Source organism: Zalophus californianus, chromosome 3 (genome assembly GCF_009762305.2).
Source record: "Zalophus californianus isolate mZalCal1 chromosome 3, mZalCal1.pri.v2, whole genome shotgun sequence".
Taxonomy (NCBI): Eukaryota; Metazoa; Chordata; class Mammalia; order Carnivora; family Otariidae; genus Zalophus; species Zalophus californianus.
Window position 1 is genome coordinate 133626144 of NC_045597.1, and position 27397 is coordinate 133653540.

The 27397-nt window shown below is 35.6% G+C and overlaps 1 protein-coding gene across 6 annotated transcripts in view; it reads left to right on the forward strand.

The window, feature by feature from the left end:
* Nucleotides 1-27397, forward strand: part of UBR3 (ubiquitin protein ligase E3 component n-recognin 3) — a 225045-nt gene that overhangs the window by 88188 nt on the left and 109460 nt on the right. For 3 of the 6 annotated variants that reach the window (XM_027588550.2, XM_027588549.2, XM_027588552.2), the window contains exons 19-25: nucleotides 788-884; nucleotides 7485-7626; nucleotides 9461-9565; nucleotides 10239-10412; nucleotides 10593-10625; nucleotides 12237-12697; nucleotides 20215-20303. In XM_027588550.2, coding sequence (XP_027444351.1) covers nucleotides 788-884; nucleotides 7485-7626; nucleotides 9461-9565; nucleotides 10239-10412; nucleotides 10593-10625; nucleotides 12237-12697; nucleotides 20215-20303 — 1101 coding nt within the window. The remainder of the gene's footprint in view (nucleotides 1-787; nucleotides 885-7484; nucleotides 7627-9460; nucleotides 9566-10238; nucleotides 10413-10592; nucleotides 10626-12236; nucleotides 12698-20214; nucleotides 20304-27397) is intronic. The other 3 variants (XM_027588553.2, XM_027588555.2, XM_027588554.2) reach the window with 1 other exon arrangement.

Genomic DNA, 27397 nt, shown 5'->3' on the forward strand with positions numbered 1-27397 from the left:
CTAAAATTACCATTCTCAGGCCATATTGTAGATTTTTCCACATCTAAATACCATCTCTATTATTATATACCTAGTTGGCTGTATATCTTTAAATGGATTCACTTTTTTAAACTTCACCTCATGCTAACCATGATTATTAGTGAGGTCCTGGGTTTTATATGCAGTGTACTATTTCCTAATATATGTTATATAATTATTAAAATAAAAATCTTTGTACACTTAAAATCATCTGTATACCACCAGTTGTACACATATCACACATGGAGTAATGGTTCCTAATTGTGAAGATGGTAAGGTGATCAATGATCAGTGATCAATTTTAGCAAAAGAACAGAAGATCTTTTACAAACAAGAAATATTACACAGTAAGACTCTTGAAAATCAGTAGCTCATTAATTTTTTAATTTAGTTTTCATATTTTTATCTTTGAATATTTTCCAAGTTGTTAATGCATTGTGTTTCCTATATTCTGTTGGCACTTTACAAAAAAAAGATGAACTAAGCTTTTATGGTGAAGCATTATCACATTATAATACTTTTTTTTTACGTTATAATAGTTTTTGCTCACTAGTTCTTGCTGAACTTAAAAGAACATTCATAATGATGAAATTATGATTTTTGACTTAGAAAAGTAGTCACAATATCAAGCTTATCAAGGCAAATATATAATCAAATCAAACTTTCCCATCTTATGAATGTAAAATATACTTAAATGTACTTAGTCATCAAGGATTGACTTTATTCCTAAGAAGTCAGTGTTTTGTTTCTACTTTCTTTGGAATAATAGCTGAAGTCTGGGATCAGGAATTTGACCCTGTCATGGTCATTCTTCGAACAGTTTACCGTAGAGACGTGCAGTCTGCAATGGACAGATACACAGCATTGTAAGTCTGTTACATTAGTATAAAAATGGATGTTTTGTATTTATGTAGAAAAATTTCAGTTATAACACAAATGTGATATGCTGTCATTAAAGTATACTCTTCATCTTTAGAGGAGAAAATATTTTGAAATTTAAAAAAAATCTGCCAGATATTTTTGTTCTCAAGATTCTTGATCCAGAATCTGATAAATTTTATAAAATGTCAGAAATAGACATAAATAAAAAAATAACACACTTATTTAGTTGGTTTTTGACTAGTGGGATGCAAAACTTGCTTTTGTGTTGTTCTACTTTTAAACCAGTAGAGGAGGCACAAGTTAAGAGAATAAAATTGTCTGCTATTAGAGGTGATGGGTATCTACAAAAAGTTTGGTAATGTTGCTTTGTTTTTCACAACTGGGAAAATAGCTAAAGCAAATTGAATTTTACTTGTAAATATTTAACAAAGTGGTTTAAAATGATTGCAGAAAAAAGTTTTGAATATCTTTTCAATGAAGAATTCATTTTTGTTTTATAAACTATTTTTTAAATGTTGTCTTGCTGAACATCATATATCTTTTATCTGCTTTTCTAAAGCATATGTTAAATATTTTAAGACAGGTTTTAAATGATACAAATATCTTTGATCTTGAGAAAATATTTGTTTATCAAAGTGTAAATATAGATATTAGGTATAATTGAAACTTCTCTTTTGCCAAGACGTTGCAGTAATAGATATATCTGAAGTGGTTTGTAGTGTAGAGTTTTAGCATATCCCTCCTTCTCCCCAAAAAAACAAAACCAAAAAACAATGCCTAGTGCAGCCATCAGCATCTCTCTCTACCTTTCTCTAAAACCCCTGGAGAGATAGTCTGAGGTTCTTCATACTCTACTTACTTTCTTTTTTTAAAAAATTTTACTTATTTGAGAGAGAAAGAGAGCGCACAAGCAGGGGAGGGGCAGAGGGAGAAAGAAAAGCAGACTCCCCACTGAGTAGGGAGCCCAATGCGGGGCTGATCCCAGGATTCTGGGATCAAGACCTGAGTGGAAGGCAGACGCTTAACTGACTGAGCCACCCAGGTGCCCCTGGGAGAGCACTTCTAACTCCGGATCACCAGTTACTGAGGTACCAGGTGCTGCCAGTTTCTGAGCCTTTTGAGGTGTTACTTGGATTGATGCTCAGCTTTCCCCATTGCCTTCTTGTGATTTGGTTTTCTTAGCGCTAGGTGAGTTACCAGGTGTCCATATGCTTTCCAGTTAACAAAATCTTTCATTTTTTTCTTTTGTGATTTTCCCCATCTTTGTGGCTTTCATCCTTTAAAAAATACCATTACTATAGTTCTGTTGGAGTTTTGGGTGAAAGTAAAATTAAATACTTATGTTCATTCTTTAGTTTTAACTTCAAGTGCTGAATTTGTAACTCACTTTAATTTGCATTGCCTGGATTACTAGGTGAGCTTTTAAAAATCTATTGATTTCTCTTCGTGTTTCTTGCTGTAAGAACTGTGTATGGATTATTCTCTGCCTGTTTTTCTATTAGGTTGTCTACAGTTTGTTAGTTCTCAAGTTTTCTTTTTTACCTTTAGATCTCTAATCCACCTGGAATTGATTTTTGTTTGTGGTAGTGAAGTAGTTATTTATTTATTTTTACTCCTACAGAAAACCACTTGCTTTAGGATCATTTATTGAACAATTCATTCCTTTCTCACTGATTTATAATATGCTAATTCTTTCATATACAATTGATCCTCATTGTTTGCAAATTCTTTACTTACAAATTTGGCTACTTGCTAAAGTTTTGAATCCAAAATTAATACTTGTAGCTTTTTCCTGGGTATTTGCAGGTGTATGTGGACATGGAGAGTACATCTAGCTGAGGTTGAACAGAGCAAAGTTCTGCCCTCTTGTTTCAGCTCTCATACTTGAAACAAGTATCCTTTCTGTGGTGTATTAATGCTATGTTTTTGCAGTTTTGTCCTTTTTGTTTGTGATTTTGCTATTTAAAGGGGCCCCCAAATGTAGTACTGAAGTGCTCTCTGGTGTTCCTAAGGGCAAGAAGGCTTTGATGTGCCTTACAGAGAAAATTCATTGTTAGTTAAGCTTTGTTCATTCATGGGTTATAATGCTGTTGGCTGTGAGTTCAATGGTAATGAATCAATAATATGGTACATCCAGAAAGAGGTAGAGGAAATTCACTGATCTGTACATGAGGTCATTCCAAAAAGTGTTAAAATAGCAACTGTAGTGTGTGATGAAGCTATGGAAAGGTTAAAAGCTAGATTTGTGGACTCATGAATGATGACTGATATAAAAGTGTAGTGGATAGCTTTGTTGTGAGGCTGAAAGCCAAAGAAATTCCTGTCACATTTAGCAAGGGTCAGGAAAACGGTAAACCTTTTTTCACTAGTGCTTGTCTGGCTTCATGTTTCAAAAGGTAATATAATGTGAAAAATGTTAAATATACAGGCAAGGCAGTTCTGTAGATCATGAGGTGGAAGAATTGTAAAAATACTTGCTAAGAGTCAGAAAAGGGTCACGTGAAAGAGCAGATTTTCATTGTTGATAGGACCATCTTGATTTACAAGGACTTTGGCAAATATAATGCAAATGGAATTTTGATTAACAAAATTGACCCCAGGCTTGCAGGAACCTAATCCTGTATTTCTCCTAGGAGCAATAATTAAATGTTTGTGGTGACTTTATAGAACATAACTACTGTGAATAAAGGCAGCTGACTGTATCCGGTATCTGTATGTATATAGATCTGTATCTCTTTTGTTCCTTCTGTAAATTAATCCCATACTATCACAAATATTGTTAAGTTTCTCTCCTTTCTCCTCCTCCTCTTCTCTTCTCCTCCTTTCTTCTCTCTTCTATTTATAATAGTTATTTATTCTTGGCTCTTTGCCTAGAATTTTAGGATGACCATATCAAACTTAATGATGAAACATATTGGACTTTGATTGAAATTGTGCTGATTGAAATTAATCGACAGCATTTAGATTACTTCATGGATTAATTTGGTAGAAATGCCATCTTTTTAAGTTTTTATTTTAATTCCAATTAACATACAATGTTATATTGGTTTCAGGTATACAGTATAGTGATTTAGCAATTCCATACATCACCAGATCCTCATCACAACAAGAGCACTCCTTAGTCCCTGTCACCTGTTTAACACATTCCTCCCCCCCATCCACCTTCCCAGTTTGTTCTCTATAATCAAGAGCCCGTTTCTTGATTTGTCTCTCTCTTTCTCTGTCTTACTTTTTTCCCCTTTGCTTGTTTGTTTTGTTTCTTAAATTCCAGATATGAGTGAAATCAATTGGTATTTGTCTTTGTCTGACTGACCTGTTTTGCTTAGCACATAATACTCTCTAGCTCCACCTATGTTGTTGCAGATGGCAAGAGAGATCATGAGCAGGGAGGGGAGGGAGGGGTAGAGGAAGAAGTTGACTTCCCACTGAGCAGGAAACCAGGTTCGGGACTCGATCCCAGGACCCTGAGATCATGACCTGAGCCGAAGGCAGATGCTTAACCTTAACCGACTGAGCCACGTAGGCGTTCCTCTATGTTTAATTGTTTTTTTTTTTTTTTTTAAGATTTTATTTATTTATTTGACAGAGAGACAGCGAGAGAGGGAATATGAGCAGGGGAAGTGAGAGAGGGAGAAGCAGGCTTCCTGCGGAGCAGGGAGCCTGATGCAGGGCTCGATCCCAGGACCCTGGGATCATGACCTGAGCCAAGGGCAGACGCTTAATGACTGAGCCACCCAGGCACCCCTCTATATTTCTTTTAAATTTTTTATTGTTATGTTAATCACCGTACATTACATCATTAGTTTTTGATGTAGTCTTCCATGATTCATTGTTTGTGCATAACACCCAGTGCTCCACGCAGCATGTGCCCTCTTTAATACCCATCACCAGACTAACCCATCCCCCCACCCCCCTCCCCTCTAGAACCCTCGTCTCTAATGGTTCATCTCCCCCTCCGACTTACTCCCCTTCATTCTTCCCCTCCTGCTATCTTCTTTTTTTTTCTTAACATATATTACATTATTTGTTTCAGAAGTACAGATCTGTGATTCAACAGTCTTGCACAATTCACAGCGCTCACCATAGCACATACCCTCCCTGATGTCTATCACCCAGCCACCCCATCCCTCCCACCCCCCACCACTCCAGCAACCCTCAGTTTGTTTCCTGAGATTAAGAATTCCTCATATCAGTGAGGTCATATGATACATGTCTTTCTCTGATTGACTTATTTCACTCAGCATAATACCCTCCAGTTCCATCCACGTTGTTGCAAATGGCAAGATCTCATTCCTTTTGATGGCTGCATAATATTCCATTGCTTATATATACCACATCTTCTTTATCCATTCATCTGTCAATGGACATCTTGGCTCTTTCCACAGTTTGGCTATTGTGGACATTGCTGCTATAAACATTGGGGTGCACGTACCCCTAGGCACCCCTCTATATTAAATTGTTAGAGGAACTACAAGATTGCTTACCAAGGCAGCCTCAGTTTTGTACATTGCCATCAGCAGTGAATGAAGGTTCCAGTTTCTCCTTTTCCTTACTAACACTTATAATCTGTCTTTTTGATTATAGCCATCCTTGTGGTGTGAAGTAGTATCTCATTGTAGTTTTGATTTGCATCTTCCTGATGGCTAATGATGTTGAGCATATTTTCATGTGTTTATTGGCCATCTTTGGAGAACTGTCCAGATCCTTTGCACATTTTAATTGGAGTAACTTTTTATTACTGAATTTTAACTAACACCAGAAATACGATTTGTAAATATTTTCTACTATTCTGTGCGTTGCGGGTTGTCTTTTTAAGTGTCTTTTGATGCAAAAAAGTTAATTTTAATGAAGTTCAGTTTATCTAGTTTTTTCTTTTGTTGCTTGTGCTTTTGGTGTCATATCTATTCCTTAATCCACATTACGAAGACTTATGCCTATGTTTTCTTTGAAGAGTTTTATTTTTTATTTTTTATTTTTTATTTTTTTAAACTTTTTATTTGTTTATTCATGAGAGACAGAGACAGAGAGAGAGAGAGAGGCAGAGGGAGAAGCAGGCTCCCAAGGAGCAGGGAGCCTGATGCGGGACTTGATCCCAGGACCCTGGGATCATGACCTGAGCCGAAGGCAGACGCTTAACCATCTGAGCCACCCAGGCGCCCTCTTTGAAGAGTTTTATAGTTCTAGCTCTATTTAAGTCTTCGATGCATTTTGAGCTAATTTTTGCATATGGTATAAGGTAGTGGTCTAACTTCATTAACATTGAACATTTATTTATTTGACAGAGAGAGAGACAGTGAGAGAGGGAATAAAAGCAGGGGGAGTGGGAGAGGGAGAAGCAGGCTTCCCGCTGAGCAGGGATCCCAATGCGGGGCTTGATCCCAGGACCCTGGGATCATGACCTGAGCTGAAGGCAGATGCTTAATGACTTAATGAAGGCGCCCCTTTCGTAAATATTCTAAGTGCACTTAAAATTGTATGTATTCTCTAATTATTGGATGTTCTTTAAATGTCTGTGGTTCAAGCTTATCAATTATGTTGTTTAAAATCTTCAAAATCCTGGGGCTCCTGGGTGGCTCAGTCAGTTAAGTGTCCGACTCTTGATTTTGGCTCAGGTCATGGTCTCAGAGTTGTGGAATCGAGCCCTTTGTTGGGCTCCGTGCTCAGTGGGGAGTCTGCTTGAGATTCTCTCTCTCCCTCTTCCTCCTCGCATGCACATTCTCTCTCTCAAATAAATAAATAAATCTTTAAATAAAAAGTCTTCAAAATCCTTACCAATTTATTTTTCTTAGGCTTTTTGTTAGAAATGTGTTAATATCCTCTATTATGTTTGTGAATTTGTCAGTTTCTCTGTGTAATTCTCTCAGATTTTGCCTTTTGTGTTTTGAGTCTGCTGTTATTTGCATATAAGTTCATTATTATTATCTTCCTGGGGAGCCTGTTGTTCTTCATCACAGAAAAGACAGATGAGCTTTCTTATTTTTCCTTGTAAGTTATCCTTTCATTGAGGGTGAAGCTTTTCAAAGGTGTCAGCTTCCTGTGGAATCTCAGTTCCATCCCTAAACCTTGTGTGAGCCCGATACCTTGAGATCTGCCTGCTCAAGGACTTTAAAATCATTGGTAAACACATTGTTAGTGCTTGTTGTTAATCCTGTTTTTTTTCTGGTAACCAGGGAACTTCCCCTTCTTTTCTGTGGTCCAATTATGCATTGATAAAATTACATTTTATATTTTGTCCAGCTTTCCAAGCTGTTGGGAGGTGGGAGAATTTCAGGTTATCTACTTTTTTCAATTGTTGTGACTGGAAATTTCTTTGTTTAGTAGTTTACTATATTCTTTCTGTTTCTTTCCTTTTGTTAACATTTCCTATTCATATTTTTTCTTCTGGTTTTCAGCTTAGGTCTCCCTACTCATTTTTATTCAGTACAAAATGTTTATTATGAGAGAATAGATATCTGGCATTTTTGAGCAATTTAATTAAAAATGGTACTACGTAGAAAAATATGACAAAAATTATAAAAAACAATTTAAACCACAGTTTAATCTTAAGTCTATCATCTAATTTTAGGTTTGCTTTATTTTTCCAGTTTAAAACAGAGTGGAAAATTCCCTGGAAATCCTTGGCCTCCCTATAAGAAAAGGACGCCACTCCATCCCAGCTATAAAGGTCTCATGAGACTTTTGCACTGTAAAACTTTACACATTGTGCTATTCACTCTGCTTTACAAGGTACAGTAGTAATTTGAATAGAAAGACTCAGATTAGAATTTATTTCCATAATTTTCAAATAAAAGCGTTAGCAGATAATATTTACATAAAAGTACTACTTATAAAGCAAAGTGTATTTATATATTAAAGATGTGAGGATATGTCATAAACACATATATGTGACTTCTGAGTTGAAAATGTAGTGGCTACACCATTCTTTGTGGGAAACTATTCATCTTACCCAGTTTCAGATAATGTAAAAAACAATATGTTAATAAAACTCAGAAATATCATTCTTGGTCATTTTTTTCTTAGCTTTTAAGTTATTCATTTGAAACTGTAGGATATACTGTCACAGGATTTCAAGCCAAAATTTATTTGAATTTAGTTAGGTTTTATTTATCAAGAGGAGGCAGTGTAGTAATGATAGGTAATAGCTGGGAGTCTGAAATCCTCTGTAGTGTTGCTTATACTAGCTGGGTGTGTAGCTGAGCCTTGATTTCCTCTCTGTAAATAGTGGATTAGAAAGGATGGTCTCTGTTGCCTCCCAGCCTTCAGTCACCTCCTCCTGTTCCTCCCACCATCTGCACTACCTGCCTACTGTTTGTTGAACACCAACTGATAGACTATACTATACAAATTACAGATGTTAACTTGTGTAATCCTCACAGTAATTCTGGTCTATTGTTCCAGTTTTAAAAATGAGAAAACTAAGGCCAGAATCTGTTGCTCAAGGTCAAATAGCGAGGTATATACAGAATTTGTATAAAAGAGGTTTTTAAAAGATTAGGAAAGTTTACTGTCTTCACCACTGTGCCACACAAAAGATGAACAGAAAAGCCTTCTTAGTAGTCAAAATAAACATCAGAAAGGCAACTAACTCAAAGTCTTCATTCTTTAGTCAGAGTAAATTAGCTCTTAGGTGACTAAGTCCTTTTTCAAGCCTACCCAGCCATTTGGGAAGTTTCTTTTGTACTCTCAACAGTCTCACCTGAAGCTGGCAAGGTACTCCCACAGAACCTCTTCTTTGTACCCCTTCCATCATTTGGCCAGAGGGCTTTCTTATAATGAGGACAACATGATGGCTGCCAGGCCATTTTTTTCTTATGGTATTTTTAGGTATGTTCCGGTTAGTAGTTTGTTGCATCATATTGAATGAATGATTGTTGTAGGTTAGCCCTGAAATCCTGCATAAGATGTGTAAAGCTTGCAATGTGTAATCCACATAAGGTCAGATTTATTGATGTTTCCTCAGAGAAGCCTCTCTTTTAACTAGTTGCATCCCTTTTTCCTTTCTCACCCATATAAACCACATACTAACACATACATTTACTCAACTGCACAAAATACTCAGGCTGAGAACTTCAATTTTAGAGACATTTTAAGAACATTAATATTCTATAGTTATTTATTGTGCTTCCAATTATATGCCAGGTGCTATGCTTAACACATTTGCATGACTTATCCTATTTAGTACACTTATTTATCTGGTATTTTTGTCATTAGGAGAAAGAGTATCAGCAAATGAGGAGGCGAAGCATTCTTGTTAAATTATTTTATTAGATACTAGTATATAATAATGGATTTAGTGGACTACTTAATGTATTACCTTTAGGAATCCATGAACCAGTATTTCTAGATATTGCTTAAAATACTGTGTGATCTTGAGAAGGAACCTGTTCTTCTGATTTTAGTTTGTCTTTTCACCAAGATGTAGCTTTACTTATTTTCTGATCATGCTGTATATTTATTTATATATATGATTGTTATTTTCATCTATAACAACATGTTTTTGGATACTTAAATATATTGTGTGGGAAAAGTAATTATGAGGCATTTTTTTCCCTCTTTAAAGATTTTGATGGATCATCAAAATCTGTCAGAACACGTACTCTGCATGGTTTTGTATCTGATTGAATTAGGACTTGAAAATTCAGCTGAAGAGGAATCAGATGAAGAGGTAAGTAAGTTTCTTATGTTTTTAAATATTAAAGTTATAAAATGCCTTAACAAAGGTAGTGTGTCATCTGGAAATGTATTTATGGATTCATCATATGCATAAAATATTCTTAACTACTGGAAAAGGCCTTTTTTGATCTTCAAATACATATGTTCTTTTAGAGGTTTTACTCTAATGATATTATTGAATTTGAAATTTGTAATTCATAATATATAGATCTAAGAAAAGTGGTTAGTGCACTTTTGGTGTTATGCTAATAACATTGACTACTGATAAATAATTGTTATGTTAGGACTTCTGTTTAGAAATCCTAATTTGATTAGGGATTATTTTTGAGTAGCAAATTCTTTTTGGAAAGGTTTTAAATGAATGAAGTAAATATTGTAATATGGGAGAATTTTTAAAGTACTCAAGAATACAAGTTGTTAGTATGTTATAGGACTTTAGAAGTATCATTTCCATAAAGGCAGTTGTTACTACAACTTGATTTTACAATTCTTGTATTCTTGTATTTTATGTTTGAATTTGTGTTTATTAGCACTTTATAATTTGAAGATGAGACTATAAAGGATTTGGAAATAAGACAGTAGATGATTATTTGGGCTGGTTACATCTACCTTGTACATTAGACCTGACTTGGCAAGTTTTCATATTCATTATGTTCATGTTTTAGGCATCAGTGTGTGGACCAGAACGTTGTCATGACAGTTGGTTTCCTGGCAGTAACTTAGTGTCAAACATGCGACACTTTATAAACTATGTTAGGGTGAGAGTTCCAGAGACTGCTCCGGAAGTGAAGAGAGACTCACTTGCAAGTACCAGCTCTGACAGCTTGAGTTCTTTACAAGTAAGTGTAGAAGAGAGAAAGATAAAAGGAAAGATTCTATGTTATGTTGGGTATATTGTTTAGACCATCCTATGATACTCAAAAGAAAAATGTGGTTGTAGGTAACTTTAAATTCTTTTGTTTCCTGTGATATATCTAAGCAACTTTTGCCTCACTCATCTTTTTCCTTTAATCTGCCAGAGTTCACGAAGGCCTAAAGTTCTTCAAAGAGAGGTAGATGTATATAATATTTGCATTAACTAGCAATATGGCTTTAACTGGAAATCGGAAAAACACTTTGAAGTATTTGTGTGTATATGTGTGTGTTTAATATGGTTAAATAAAAAAAAAAGTTTACTGTGTGTGTTTTTATATAGTGATTTAGGCTTAATTTTAAAGAAAACTCATATTATTGAAGTTAAAAAAGTAATACTTAGTATTTAATAGTGGGTTTTTCTTAGGATTTTGGACGAATTATAAGCAGCACATTTGGGTCTATTTGCATTTAGCATTGTTACTAACATCTTAAAAATGTATGTTTCCTAAATCAAAATAAATTTAATCTTTAATTGCTGGCAGCATGCCCATTTACAGATTTTTTTTTTTTTTGCTTCTATGGCAATTAATTAACTTGATAAAATAGGCACACACAAATCTTATTATATTGTGTATTTGGATTTAACTTGAAAATCAGCTTTTTCATTGCATGTAGCTTAATTAACTAATTTTTAAAAGGCAGAAATGAAAAATCTTGAAATGACATGCCAAGTAACTAAAACTAAACTTAAACACCTCTAATCTCTACAATCTATTTTTGTGGGTAGAGAGCACTGCATCAGAAGTTTCTCTTAGTAGAGTCCGTTTATAGGAGCTTTCTTTGCCTTTGACAACATGTTTTTGCTGTGAACACCATAAAGAATTTTGATTAAATTGAAATCTTAATAAGAGGCAGCTTTTGCTTCTAATGTTGGTACAGAGTACTTTGAAAAACAGTTTGGATGTTAAAAATAGCGTATACTATAATTTAGCTCATAAATGCTCAACTGAGCTTTTTGGAGCATCCTTTGATTTCTTGCTTAAAAAAATTAAATCCATTAAATTGACTCGTATCTTAATTAAAAGATGATTTCTAAGAGCTCTGATGCAGTTTGCTTTAACAAAAAGATTATCTGGAAGATAAATTATTGAAATATTTTAAAAATCTGTTCAAGTAACAAATTATAGTGATATTCAAATACGACAAGATCAGTTTGATTTTTCATCTTTATATTTCCTTTTAGTAACTGTTTGTTAGAAGTAATTTTCAAACTTTGAAGTTCTTTAAAAATTAAATTAATTAGCAGTTCAGATTCATTAATTTAGGAAAAGATTTATAATTTACTTAACTAGAAAATGTAGCAGTCTTGTAGAAGTTAGGAAAGAGTGTAGTATTCTTTTTTTAACAGAGTATAGTTGACACACAATGTTATATTAGAAGTGTATACGTGTTCTTGCTGAATAGTGGGTAGAACATCTTTTATTCCTGTAAACTGGTGAGGAATTTGGTGTATGATTCCTCTTCAGTATTGCTATAGCTACTGCTCAGGTTTTGTCTGTTTTTCCTGGTAGATAGGTCTAGGAGGCTGAGAGAGAGGTGTTACTGGGGATAACCACCTTTCTCCTCGAGTTGTTTCCAGATTAAATGAGACTAAATATATTTAAGAGAGGTGAAGGGACAGGCTTACTCAAAGGGCAAATCTATTGAATAAATCCTCAGATTAAACTTTGAACACTGTAGTGCTAATATATTTTACACTTAACACTGAATAACTTCTCTTGATTTTTCTTTCTCTTTTTTAATGGTAGAATTCTGGTACAGCTCAAGTTTTCAGCTTAGTAGCAGAGCGTAGAAAGAAGTTTCAAGAGATCATCAATCGCAGTAGCAGTGAAGCAAATCAGGTGGTTCGTCCCAAAACTTCAAGTAAATGGTCTGCTCCTGGTTTGGCTCCACAGTTAACTACAGCCATTTTGGAAATTAAAGAAAGCATATTGTCTTTGTTAATTAAACTTCATCACAAACTCTCAGGGAAACAAAACTCCTACTATCCTCCTTGGCTTGATGACATAGAAATTTTAATCCAACCAGAAATTCCTAAATATAATCATGGAGATGGTATAACTGCAGTAGAAAGAATTTTATTAAAAGCTGCATTGCAAAGCAGAATGAACAAACGCGTCATTGAAGAGATATGTAGAAAAGTGACCCCTCCTGTACCACCCAAAAAAATCACTGCAGCAGAGAAGAAAACATTGGACAAAGAAGAAAGGTAATTTTTATTTTTGATGTTTTAAACATGTATGGTACAGTTGAAGATTTGATATGGCCCCTTTTTTGGCCATCTGAGGCTAATCACCTGGATGTTTAACAGCTATAATCATAGCTGATTCCTTTGTAAGATAAAGGGAGCCAAACATAGGCAGTGCTTGGGCATGTATTACGCTTGAGATAGTTGGGGGTGAAAAGACAAGAGTTTATGACCCCAACATTAAATTACTACCCTAAAGTTTGTAGGTGGGCCCTTTTAGAAAAATTGCTCCTAGTAGGTTATCTAATAATTCTGCTGCTATTTTAAAAAACTATCATCAATTCAACTTTAAATGAGAATAGAGAGTTAAAAAATATTCTAAATATTTCTCAGAATAAAAATTTGATTGTTTTGGTTTTTTTGGTCTTTTCCAGTCTTCCAGCAAATGATTACTAATTATTAAACAAGTAATGTTTTAAAACATATTTATGGCTCTAGCTTTTGGAACTTTAGGTTGCTTTTAATTTGTTGTTACATAATATATTTAAAAAAATTTTTAAATTAAAAAAAGTTTTTAAGTGAATTCTACCCCTAATGTGGGGCTCAAACTCATGATCTCAAGATGAAGAGTTGCATGCTCTACTGACCTAGCCAGGCAGATGCCCCTGTTAAATTGTAATATTTGTAAATTAAAAATAAAAATCTTTCTTGGATAATGTTCCTGTTTATAGGGCAGAAACAATATAAGAGAGGCTTAGGCTTAGCAGTAAAGTTGATTTGCTCAATTTTGTACATTACTGAGTTTAAAGAGGACATCCAAGTGGAGATGTCCAGTCAGATAAAGGGTTTGAGACTTAGGGGAGAATTCTTAGTTAGCACTTTAGATGTGGGCAGTTAAAGGCTTATATATGAAAGAGTGTGTGTATATAATGAGAACACTTAATATAGAACTTTTATAGAATAAGGAAAAAACATTAAAGGGAATGACTGAGGAAGGAGTACCTATAAAGGTGACTGAAAATGGATGGCTAGAGTGGAAGAAGAGGAACAATGTAGAGAGTGGCGTTCAAGGGGGTTGAGAAAGGAAGAAACAGTGAGATTATGCTACAAAAGTTCAGGTAAGATTGGCAGTTCCCTTTGATTCAGTAGTTAGGAGGTCTTCATTTGATAACTATATCAGGAGCAATTTAAATCACATATATAGTTGTACTTCATTTCCGATGTAATTAAATTTGTTACAGATAATTTATATTAAAGGTATATATAAAAGCCTTCAATATATTAAGAATGTAGGAGAAGGTGCCTGGGTGGCTCAGTTGGTTAAACGTCTGCCTTTGGCTTAGGTCATGATCCCAGGGTCCTGGGATTGAGCCCTGTATCGGGCTCCCTCCTCCTCGAGGAGTCTGCTTCTTCCTCTCCTTCTGCCCCTCCCTTGCACTCCTGCTCGCTCTCTCTCTCTCTCTCTCTCTCTCTCTCTCTCTCTCTCATTTTCAAATAAATAAATAAGTAAATCTTAGAAAAAAAGAATGTAGGAGAGTTTTACTTCTCACAGTACTTCATAAATGGGGGTTGTTATAAATAACTAACATAATTTATATGACAATTCATTAATTTTGAATCAGTAACTGCCTAAGATTTAATAGATATACTGATAAAATTAGAAGGTTGAAAAATGAGGTAAAATTTTTATTTTTGGTAACCTCTTAAATTGGTGTATTTTCTTGGTTATAGAATAATGTCTTTTTTTAAAGAAGACAAACTTTTAGTGAATCAGTGTTTATTTTATTTGGTTATTTTGGTTTATTTTATAATTATTACTCATAATAGGTGTGATACTGGAGTATCTGAACTCAGATGCTATCTTTACAAAGGCTCTAATGCTGTTGTAATAAATAATACTCTGAAAAAAGGTGGGTTTTTCTTTTTTTTCCCTTTTGGGCTTTGTTTCCTTTGAGTGGTGGTGATGATGATATTGACAAGGCCTTGAAGCTAATTATATAGCAGACAGCTAAAGATTAAGACGAATTTATTTGAATCTCACTATGCTTCTCACATTCTCTTTTCTCAATTTATTTTGGATTTTGCATTAAGTTTCATAATAAAGACCAAACAGTTTATAAACACTTAATGGTGATCCATTCCCAACTACCTCACCTATGGACAAACTTGGCATCACTTTCATAACAGTAACTCATAGAGAACAAAATACAAATAGGAAGGAAACCTTTAGACAGTTACAACAATGTGCAACCTCAGTGTCTCTACCTCTGGGATAATAATGGAAAATTCCTGAGTTGTACGGAATCTGCCAGAACTTGTTTGTCTTTTTATCTTTATTCACATGTATGCCCAAGTTTAGAAAAGAATTATCTAAATTAATAAAAAATTAACAAGGAAAAATAATTGACATTCTTTTTCTGCAAATCATAGAAAGTATAGAATTTTTTTTCTTTAAACAGGTTAAAATAGCATTCATTTATTTACTCACTGTGTCTGTATGTCAAAGTGTAGGAGTGGTATGACTGGCTTCTCTACTCAGAGTCTCACAAGGCTAAAATCAAGGTGACAGCCATAATTATCTGGAGCTTACAGTCTCCCAGGCTCATGTGGTTGTGGGAGAGTAGACATGAATTTTAATACTAGTGCCAAGCAGTTACATTTGAGATTTCCTTATGTTTGATATATGGAATTGTTATTTGAAATATTCTCTTATAGATATACTCTAAAAGTACATGTAAAGATGATTTATAGAGTGGCATAACTGATTGTTTAATTAAAGAAACATAAATTTATAAATTTATAGAGTAGTGATGTAGGAGACCAAACATGTATTCTGTCAATGCTATTGTTTCTTATAGCATTTTTGGAGGTCCAAAGAATGCTTTGAGCATCTCTAGCACATCTTTGTTTGTTTCTTCTTCAGTACAAATTTTTGTCCTTTGAGGATGGATTTAGTTTTTTTTAATTTAAATTCAGTTAGCCAACATATAGTACATCATTAGTTTCAGATGTAGAATTCAGTAATTCATCAGTTGCATATAACACCTAGTGCTCATCACATCATGTGCCCTCCTTAATGCCCATCACCCAGTCACCCCATTCCTCCGCCCAACTCCCCTCCAGCAATTCTCAGTTTGTTTCCTATAGTTAAGAGTCTCTCATGATCCCTTTCTGATTTCATCCCATTCAATTTTCCCTCCCTTCCCCTATGATCCTCTGCATGTTTCTTATATTTTACATATGAGTGAAACCGTATGATAATTGTCTGTCTCTGATTGACTTATTTCGCTTAGCGTAATATGCTGTAGTTCCATTCATGTTGTTGCAGATGGCAAGATTTCATTCTTTTTGATGGCTGAGTAATATTCCATTTTGTGTGTGTGTGTGTGTGTGTGTGTGTGTGTGTGTGTGTGTGTGTGTGGTGTATGTGTGTGTATCTCTTTCACATCTTCTTTATCCATTCATCTGTCAATGGACATCTGGGCTCTTTCCATAGTTTGGCTATTGTGGACATTGCTGCTATAAACATTGGGGTGCAGGTGCCCCTTTGGATCACTACATTTGTATCTTTGGGGTAAATAACTAGTAGTGCAATTGCTGGGTCATAGGGTAGCTCTACTTTTAACTTCTTGAGGAACCTCCATACTGTTTTCCAGAGTGGCTGCACCAGCTTGCATTCCCACCAACAGTGTAAGAGGGTTCCTCTTTCTCCACATCCTTGCCAACATTTGTTGTTTCCTGACTTGTTAATTTTAGCCATTCTGACTGGTGTGAGGTGGTATCTCATTGTAGTTTTGATTTGTATTTCCCTGATGCCAAGTGGATGTGGAGCATTTTTTTCATGTGTCTGTTGGCTATTTGTATGTCTTCTTTGGAGAAATGTCTGTTCATGTCTTCTGTCCATTTCTTGACTGGATTGTTTGTCTTTTGGGTGTTGAGTTTGATAAGTTCTTTATAGATCTTGAATAAAAGATGGATTTAATTTTTAAAACCTTTTCATTTTGGGGCTGCCTGGGTGGCTCAGTTGGTTAAGCATCTCCCTTTGGCTCGGGTCATGATCCCAGGTCCTGGGATCAAGTCCCACATTGGGTTCCCTGCTCAACAGGGAGCCTGCTTCTCCCTCTCCCTCTGTTTGCTGCTCCCCCTGCTTGTTCTTTCTCTCTCTCACTGTCAAATAAATAAATAAAATCTTCGAAAAAAAATTAACTTGTTAAAAAAAATAAAACCTTTTTGTTTTGAAGAAATCTCAAACTTACTGAAATGTTTCAAGGATAGTATGAAGAACTTCCTAGACCATTTCAGAATAAGTTGCTTTACCTTGGAATACTTGAATATGTATTTCCTAGATCACAAAACAGCTTTTAAAATAAGGAAATTAACATTTTTATTTGAGTCTGATAAAATCTTTAGATCCTAAATTTTCACAGTTGTCCCAGTAATGTTTCTTATAACAAAAAAATCCAGTACAGAATCACTCATTGCATTTGGTTGTTGTGTCTCTTTGGTTTCCTTCAACTGGAATTGGTTTCTCCATTTTCTTGACCTTGTCACTTTTGAAGAACACGGCAGTAACACTATAGAATGTCCCTCAAGTTGGGCTTGTCTTTTTGCCCTTATGTTTAGATTCAGGTTAGGCATTGTTGCAGGAATACAAGGAAGTGTTGCTAATTTTCTTTTGATTGCATCCCCATCAGGTATCACATGATTTTAGTTTGTTTCATTTGGGGATTAATTTTGATCATTTCATTAAGGGGGTGTCTGCCAGACTTCTTCACTGTCAAGTATCCTTTTTTTCCCTTTGTGATTAATATGTAATTTATGGAGAGATACTTTGAGATGCAACAATATCCTGTTTCTCACCAACTTTCATTTTATTCATTTATTTCTGTCAGCTTGGACTTATGGATTCCTATTTTATTTTATGGGTTGTAATCTCAATCCTTGCTATTCATTTTGATGCTCAAATTGTTCTAAATTTGACCTATGGGACTCCCTTCCTGCTGGTTTCTGTGTTCTTTTGATGTATCCCCATCATTCTTTGAGCATTTTCTTTTTTTCTGGGGCAAGAAGATAGCCCAGGTTCATCTTGTATTTGGAATTAGCCATTTCTCCAAGGAGTTCTGTTTATTTTTTATTTAGAAACCACAATTCATGTGCTCATTCTAAGGGATATAACTATTTTCAGTCACTCATAGTGGACAGAACTAGGAAAAGGGGTGTGTGTGTGTGTGTGTGTGTGTGTGTGTGTGTGTGTGTGTGTGTGTGTGTGTGTGTGTGTGTGTGTGTGTGTGTGTGTGTGTGTGTTGGGGAGTTGGAAGGAGCAGGAAGAGAGGTATTAAAAACTGTGAGTTCACCCTGATAATTCCAATTCCAGTCCAACATTGGAGTAGTCATTCTTGTTTTCTCTCCTTCCATACTTGTAACTCTGCTCCCACAGTGAGAAACTTGGCAACCATAATCCTCAGAAGATACTAGTTTTTAAATCATCACCCTTGTATGTAATCAATTTTTTGTAAGCCCTCTTGTGTTAGGCCATTGGATCATGGCACCTGGTGCTCAGCCGCTGTCTCCAACCCCCCGCCCCTAGGCCCTTCAGGAAGGGAAGAGAGGTCAGGAGTAGATTTGATTTTTTTGAAATGGCCATAGTCAGTTGAGAGTTAAGTTTGATGAATAAGGTGAGTGATCAACCTGGATAAAAATACTTTGGCTCAAAAATAAGAGTTGTAGTTATAAATAAAGTGAATTTTCTTAAGTAGATCCTAAATTATACTTAAAGTAAATATTAGAAAAGCAGTGTCAAAAATCTTTTCAACACTACTGGCAAAAATATATAACTTCTCATGGTAAGGCAGACCACAGTGCTTGACTTTATATCTGTTAATGATTATCTCCACTAATTGGATGGGAATGGATGTGAATAATCTAAAAATTACTATTAGCATTCTTCTAATCCTATATTCTGTATCCTTGAATCATTTCAGATTAATGAAAGAATTTTTAGTTTTCCCATATAAATGACTTCTTAGAATCTCCGTGTAATACTATGCTTTGACTCTTATAGTATATCGATATAATAAATAGTCACTAGAAGACTGCTATAATATGCTCTATCCATTATGGTTTTTTACATTTTTTTATTTTTTAATTTTTAAAGTTTTTGTTTAAATTCCAGTTAGTTAACATCCAGTATACTATTAGTTTCAGGTATCCATTATGTTTTTAATGTCCTTTGTATCACAGGCTATGATAAATCCCTTTTTGAGTTTTTTTTTTTTTTTTTAAGGATTCCATTTATTTGACAGAGAACGATAGCAGGAACACAAGCAGGGGGAATGGGAGAGGGAGAAGCAGGTTTCCCGCCGAGCAGGGAGCCTGATATGGGACTCGATCCCAGGACCCTGGGATCATGACCTGAGCCAAAGGCAGATGCTTAATGACTGAGCCACCCAGGCCCCACCCCCGCCCCGCCTCTTTGGAGTTTTAAGTAAAAAGTTTGTCTCTTTTGATGAGCTAACATATAACTTATATTTTAACATTTTTCTTTTTCTTCTTCCTCCTCCCCTCTTGTTTTAGATAACTATTTTAACCTTTCTTTGCTGAGGGTAAAATTTTTTCTGCTCACTAGTATTGTTAGCATCCCCAAATCTAGGGAAGCCTATAATCCAAAGGAATGTTTATTGCTTAGGTTTGGAATATAGTTTTGTTCTCTATGTCCTATTTGAGACTCTATATTTTTTTACTTAAAATAAACTAAACTTGGAATATTTCTTAGTAGAAATTGGGAAATCACTGGCTTCTGCTCATTCTCTTTTAGGAAAGACCTTAATGTAACAGTAAATATGACTATTCTTTTAGATTCTGTTTATATCTAAACATCCTAGCTTCTTCTAGTAACCAGTTTGCTGTTATTTGTGCCTGGGGTTAAATTGTGGGTTCCTTGCTAAAAAGACTTTTCTTACTCTTGCTGCCAACTGACATACTAAGGAAATTGTGTTGTTGGAAATCCAAATTTTCTCCTTTATTACACTTTAAAAAAAATATTTTATTTATTTGACAGGGAGAGACACAGCAAGAGAAGGAACACAAGCAGGGGGAGTGGGAGAGGGAGAAGCAGGCTTCACGCCGAGCAGGGGGCCTGATGCGGGGCTCGATCCTGGGACCCTGAGATCATGACCTGAGCCGAAGGCAGATGCTTAACGACTCAGCCACCCAATTATTTCACATTTTAAAGTAAATCTTGGCTTTTATGTTTACCTATTTAACCCAGTGATCTTCAAACCATTTTAAAACAGTGGAGGGGCACCCGGGTGGTTTAATTGGTTAAGTGTCTAACTCTTGGTTTTGGCTCAGGTCATGATCTCATGGGTCATGGGATCAAGACCCACATCGGGCTACCTGCTCAGAGGGGAGTCTACTTGAAGATTCTCTCAATTTGTCCTCAACTGTGTGCCAGGAGCTTTTCATACAGTATACACTCCTGAAATATAATAAGTCTTAAACATGTCTGATACTTACCACTTTATTTCTGTTTAATCTAGGCGACAAAAGGCTAGAGAGAGGCAGCAGAAATTGCTTGCAGAGTTTGCTTCACGACAGAAAAGCTTCATGGAAACTGCAATGGATGTTGGTAAGTTAAAATTTATTAATTTAGAGCTCTTATAATGACACGTATTATTTAGTTCAATTTTTCACCAGTTTTCAACATTACAGACAGATGATTTCTAGTCTTTATTTAAACAACAGAGTGATGGAGGATCAGACTGTTATAGGCAGTTTATTTTTTTAAATTTTTTAAATTTTTTAAAAGATTTTATTTATTTATTTGACAGACACAGCGAGAGAAGGAACACAAGTGGGGGGCGGGGTGCGGGGGAGGGAGAAGCAGGCTTCTCGCAGAGCAGGGAACCCGATGCAGGGCTCAATCCCAGGACCCTGGGACCATGACCTGAGCCGAAGGCAGATGCTTAACGACTGAGCCACCCAGGCATCCTGTTATAGGCAGTTTATTCTGTAGTTGCATAGTTGTAATTATTAGAAAGTTCTTTCTGATGGTAGCAATACGATATCCTCTATTTTTCTCTCTCAGATTGTCCTTTAGATTTGTGAGGTTCACCAACATGTATTTACTTATTCTTCCTGTGAAATTATCCTAAGATTTTTAAAATAGCTTTTGAATACTTTTAGTGCCTCCTCCTTCTGCTACCCCTGCAGTAGTTCTTAAGATCAGTTTTGCACTTCTCACTTCTATTAGGATTAGCGTTAGCATTTATACAGCAAGAGGGGATGCCATTTTCCTGTACGATAGTAGATTGCTATGAGGAATTTTTTACAAACCTTGGAAGAATAGCTTAAATTTCAGTTAATCTCAGTCTTCAGTTAACCAGGATACTCCCTTTCCTGACTACCTCTTGCATTCCAGGGATTTTTTTTCTTTATTTTTTTGACTTTTAGACAGAAATGCTGAAAAAAAGTGCATTTAGTTAAAGTGTATACATATATGTGCATTCAAACATGCATACACTCTTTCACAACTTAATCTCAGAAATGACATAGTATTTCTGTACAAAAGTACATTCTCATGCACTTTTGTGCACATAAGCACACATAATCAACATCCAGAAGAGATGTGGGGAGGGGGTTAGTCCAGATATAATATAATGTTCTTCTGAACCATCAACAGGTGAGTTTATGTTCGGGACGTAACTTTGATGTAAAGAATACTGTTTATAAGATTAATTTAGTATCAGTTGACTTTCTCATATGAAAGATGAGGATTTAGTTCATTGACACTACTTTTCCTTTTTCCATCTCTTCTTTTCCTTCTTTCGAGGAATCCATAATTAATATTTTTTGTTTTTTTTACATATCAAATATAATTATAATGTGTATTAATTGTTCTCCTTGTGGCCAGTTCCTTCATACCCCTTCATATAAGTGAATTAATAAGCACCCCTATTTTTCCTTTTATTTTTCCTTTCCTCATCTCTACGTTTTGCCTTTATCAGTTATTTACTTTTAAATTGTTAGGGTTGCTAACATTATCTTTTGTAGTCACAATGAAGTGTTCCATCCAAAGGTTGACTGTAAATCTTGAGAAATAATATGACTTAAAAATTTTTTCTTAAATTTTTATTTATTTTTAAAAAAATTCGAGAGAACATGAGCAGGGGGAGGGACAGAGGGGGAGAGAGAAGCAGACCCCCTGCTAAGCAGGGAGCCTGACTTGGGCTCCATCCCAGGACCTTGGGATCATGACTTGAGCCAAAGGCAGATGCTTAACTGATTGAGCCACCCAGGCACCCACAGAAATAATATGACTTTTGGAATGTTGTTGAGTACAGGACTAAAAGTAGTGTGCTAGGATTCATTTACTTTTTTTTTTTTTTTTTTGAGTCCAGTGGCCTGACTCCCAGACTACTTTAAGGAGATTGTGTATAGAGTATACATAGCCCTATTTCTTACAGTTTCTCAATTGCTAAAACCATACCGCCCTTTATACATTTCTACTTGGGCCATTACTTCGTTATATTGTCTTTTGTTTTTCCTAAAGTTTTCCTCTGTTATTTTTTCTTAACTCATGTTCCTTTATGCTATCTCTGTTATTCTGCCTCAATCATACTGTCCTTTGCATTTAATTCTGTTCCAGTCTCATCCAGTTGCTCTGAAGCCATGCTATACAGCCATTACCTTTGGATTTTCTGGGGTTTCCTGCATCTTATATCATCTCTCTTTTTTGGGGGGGGGTCTTGTTTTATTGGCATTCAGCCACAAGCGTATTCCTACTAATGCTTGTAGATGGAACTCTAGTTTGCTCTCATGCTTGATTTTTCGTTTGGATGAGTGTATAATTCCAGGTTGATACACATTCTTTCTCACAAATGTTAAAGCAATATTCCCTTGTCTTTTACTATTCATTTGATAAGAAGTCTGGTGGTAGTTTGATTCTTCTTCCTTTGTAGGTGAGCTCTCCCCCAACCTCCCTGCCCCAACACTTTTAGATCCTTAGAGGTCTGGAATTTTTTTTTAAGATTTTAAAGTATATTTATTTTATTTTATTTTAATTATATTATATTATATTATATTATATTATATTATATTATATTATATTATATTATATTATATTATATTGTATTTATTATATTATTTTAGGCTTCACGCCCAGTATGTGGTTTGAACTCATAACACTGAGATCAGGAGTCACATACTCTACCAACTGAGCCAGCCAGGTGCCCCAAGAGATCTGAAATTTGATGATTTGTATCTAGGTGGATCTTTTTTCATTTTCCTTAGTACTTAATGGGACTTTTCAGTCTGAAGATTTGTGTCTCTGAAGCTCTGAGAAAAAAAATCCTATGATTTTTTTATTGATAACTAGTCATCCTCCAAGATGACCCTCAAATGATCCATGCCTCCTGGTATTTATGTCCTATGTAGTCTTCTCTTACATTGCACCAGAATTGGTGTGCATGACCCCTGGAATATTGCAGAAGTAGTACTATGTCATTTCTAAGATTATGTTGTGGAAGACATTGTGGCTTCTGTCTTGATTGTTTTTTCTCTCTCTTGGATTACTCATTCTGGAAGAAAGCCAGTTGCCATGTTGTGACCACCCCTGTGGAGAGGCCTATCTGGAGAGAGACTGAGGCCTCTGGCCAACAGTCATGTTAGTGAGCTTGGATGTGAAACTTCCACCTCCAGTTAGGCCTTCAGATGGGTTGTTAGCTTGACAGCAATCTCATAAGAGATCCAGAACCAGAACCATTCAGCTAAGCTGTTCCTAGGTGCCTGACCCTCAATAACTGTGTGAGATAACAACTTTCCTCATATTTTCTTTATTCTCTTTTTATGGGACTCTTACTGGTTGGATGTTGAGACTCCTGGATTGATATTTTAGTCTTTTATATTTTTTATCTTTTATATATGTTCTTTTTACTTTGCATGCTTAGAGATGTCCTCTCTTCAGTATCTTGTTCTTATGTGGTCTATAGAATTTTTTTCAAATCTTTCTGAATTTGTTAGAGTACACATGTGTGCTTGCTCTCTCTCAATTATGTTTTACCTTTTGAATCACTTTTAAAATTTATGTTGGTCTTTCATGTTGCCTGTTTTCCTCATTTGCCTAATGATCCTTGATTGGCCTGGAAAGATGTTCTGGGTAGCTAATTTGTTTTACTCTACTGAGGTGTAAATAGGTTTGATCTTAGTAATTGTCTGCAGTCTGTGTATAAGGGTGAGGCACATTGACTGTTAGACTTAGATTTCAGTGGGAGGATAGCAGACTGTTCAGCTTAGGCCCCCAGATGTTAACACTCACCTAGAAACCCCACTGCTCTCAAAGCTGTTTGTTCAGTTTCTTTGGGGGATGATCTTTTGTTTTCCTCCCTGAGGTAAATGCCAACCCACCTGAATGCTCTGTTCAATCAAGGTTGGGAAGGGAATTGGGATGCTGAGTAGTGAAGTTCTGTATATAATCTTTAAATACTTACTCTTTTTTTAAGTCTCTCCTATCCTCTATCTCACTGGCTGATTCTGAGCCCAGAGTTGACATTCTAATGGACAGATCATTTCTTCATTTTCTGTAACTTTCTCATAATACATAAGTGGTTGTAGCTTTAATGGCTTTCATTCATCTGTTTGCATGTCTCCATCTCCTCTAATTTTTCAGAAATTTAATTGACATCTTGTACTTGTGAGTTGGTTAAACTGTCTTCTACGACTCCATCACTTTTGTGTATTCTTTTTTTTTAAGGATTTTATTTATTTACTTTAGAGAGAGAGAGTGAGAGTGTGACAAGTGAGGGGAGGGGCAGAGGGAGCGGGAGACAGAATCTCAAGCAGACTCCCTGCTGAGTACGGAGGCCGACAAGTGGCTCGATTTCACCACCCCGAGATGATGACCTGGGCTGAAATCAAGAGTGGGTTGCTTAACTGACTGTGCCACCTAGGCATCCCCCTTTTTGTGTGTTCTTGTGGGAATATTTCTTGATGTGTTTCTCTACTTTTATTTCAGTGTTTTTTTTTAAAAGGAATGAGAGACAAGTATTCAGTCTGCAATCTTGAATTAGATAGTTACTAATATTTATTATTTTAATGTATAGAGTTAAAATTTCTGTTATAAAAGCATTAAATTTTTATTATAGGGACTTAGAAAATACATATAATCAAAAATAAGAAAATAATACTATATTTTTACTTCTAGATTTCCTAATTTGGGCTTTATCCTTATTAAAAAGGATGATCTTTACATTTGTATCGGCTTCTTATTCCCTGACATATCTTTTTCTGCTTTGGGTATGATTTTATCATAAATTAGACTCTTTTTTAATACTCTCCATTTCCTTGGAATCACGCACAACTGTGAACTTTGTTATCTTTCAGGTTGGACCGATCTGCTTGTGACGTTAGAATGCATATAATGCATAGTTCTGTGTATCTTGGCTGTTGCATATATGTTTAAAAACATTTTATGAAGTATTGTAGTTTTGAATTATGCTGTGTAACTTGTGAAATTCTTACTCTCTCAATTAAGCAGAAACTACTTGAATTCCTTTTCATTGAAATTAGAAAGCAGATCTCATGGATAGAATACTTTTTATACTGCTTGCTCTGAATATAAATATGTCAATTTTGGGGATGGTGTTAGGTCTATCATGTTTTTTAAATTTTTATTTAAATTCTAGTTAGTTAACATACAGTGTAATATTAGTTTCAGGTGTATAGTTTAATGCTTTCAACACTTAAATACAACACTGTGCTCATCACAAGTACACTCCTTAATCCCCATCACCTATTTGACCCATTCCCCACCTACCTCCCCTCTGGTAACCATCAGTTTGTTCTCTATAGTTAAGAGTCTGTTCTTGGCTTGCATCTCCCTCTCTTTTTTTCCCCTTTGCTCATTTGTTTTGTTTCTTAAATTCCACATATGAGTGAAACCATATGGTATTTCTCTTTCTCTAACTTAATTTTGCTTAAAATAATACTATCTAGTCCCATCCATGTCATTGCAAATGGCAAGATTTCGTTCTTTTTTATGGCTGAGTAATATTCCATTATATGTGTGTGTGTGTGTGTGTGTGTGTGTGTGTGTGTGTGTGTGTGTGTGTGTGTATACCCACCACATCTATCTTCTTTATCCATTCATCAGTTGATGGACATGGGCTGTTTCCATAATTTGGCTATCGTAGATAATGCTGCTGTAAATATGTATCCCTTTGAGTTAATATTTTTGTATTCTTCGTGGAGATACCTAGTAGTGTAATTGCTGGGTCACAGGGTAGTTCTATTTTTATCTTTTTGAGGAACCTCCCTACTGTTTACCAGAGTGGCTGCACCAGTTTGCATTCCCACCAATGGTACAAAAGGATTCCCCTTTCTCCGCATCCTTGCCAACATTTGTTGTTTCCTGACTTGTTAATTTTAGCCATTCTGAGGTGGTATCTCATTGTCAGTTTGACTTGCATTTCCCTGATGATGAGTGAGTGATGTTGAGCATCTTTTCATGTGTCTGTTGTCATCTGGATGTCTTCTTTGGGAGAATGTCTATGTATGTCTTCTGCCTGTTTTTTATTTTATTTATTTTTTATTATGTTATGTTAATCACCATACATTACATCATTATTTTTTTTTTAAAGATTTTATTTATTTATTCATGAGAGACAGAGAGAGTGAGAGAGAGAGGCAGAGGGAGAAGCAGACTTCCCACGGAGCAGGGAGCCTGATGCGGGACTCGATCCCAGGAACCTGGGATCATGACCTGAGCCGAAGGCAGACGCTTAACCATCTGAGCCACCCAGGCACCACATCATTAGTTTTTGATGTAGTGTTCCATGATTCATTGTTTGTGCGTAACACCCAGTGCTCCATGCAGAACGTGCCCTCTTTAAAAGAATACCCATCACCAGGCTAACCGATCCTCCCACCCCCCTCTCCTCTGGAACCCTCAGTTTGTTTCTCAGAGTCCATAGTCTCTCATGGTTCGTCTCCCCCTCCGATTTTCCCCCCCTTCATTTTTCTCTTCTTGCTATCTTCTTCTTCTTCTTCTTTTTTTTTTTTTTAACATATAATGTATTATTTGTTTCAGAGTTACAGGTCTGTGATACAACAGTCTTACATAATTCACAGCGCTCTTCTGCCTGTTTTTTAATTGAATTATTTGTTTTTTGGTTATTGAGTGGTATAAGTTCTTTATATATTTTGGATACTGACCCTTTATCAGATATGTCATTTGCAAATATCTTTTCCCATTCTGTAGGTTGTCTTTTAGTTTTGTTGTTTCCTTCACTATGCAGAAGCTTTTTATTTTGATGTAGTCCCAATAGTTTTATTTTTGCTTTTGTTTCCCTTGCCTCAGGACACATACCTAGTAAGAAGTTGCTACAGCCAATGCCAAAGGCCAGTGCTATGGCCTATGTTCTCCTCTAGGATTTTAAAAGTTTTATGTCTCACATTTAGGTCTTTAATCCATTTTGAATTTATTTTTGTGTATGGTATAAGAAAGTGGTCCAGTTTCATTCTTGCATGTTGCTGTCTAGTTTTCCCAACACCATTTGTTGAAGAGACCATCTTTTTTCCTTGTGTATTCTTTCCTGCTTTGTTGGAGATTAATTGACCATATAGTTATGGGTGTAGGTCTGACATTTTATGTCAGTCATCTCTGATGTGGTGTGCTTCAAAAATCATAACCCATAACTAAAAGTTTTGTTTTGGTTATTTGTTCTA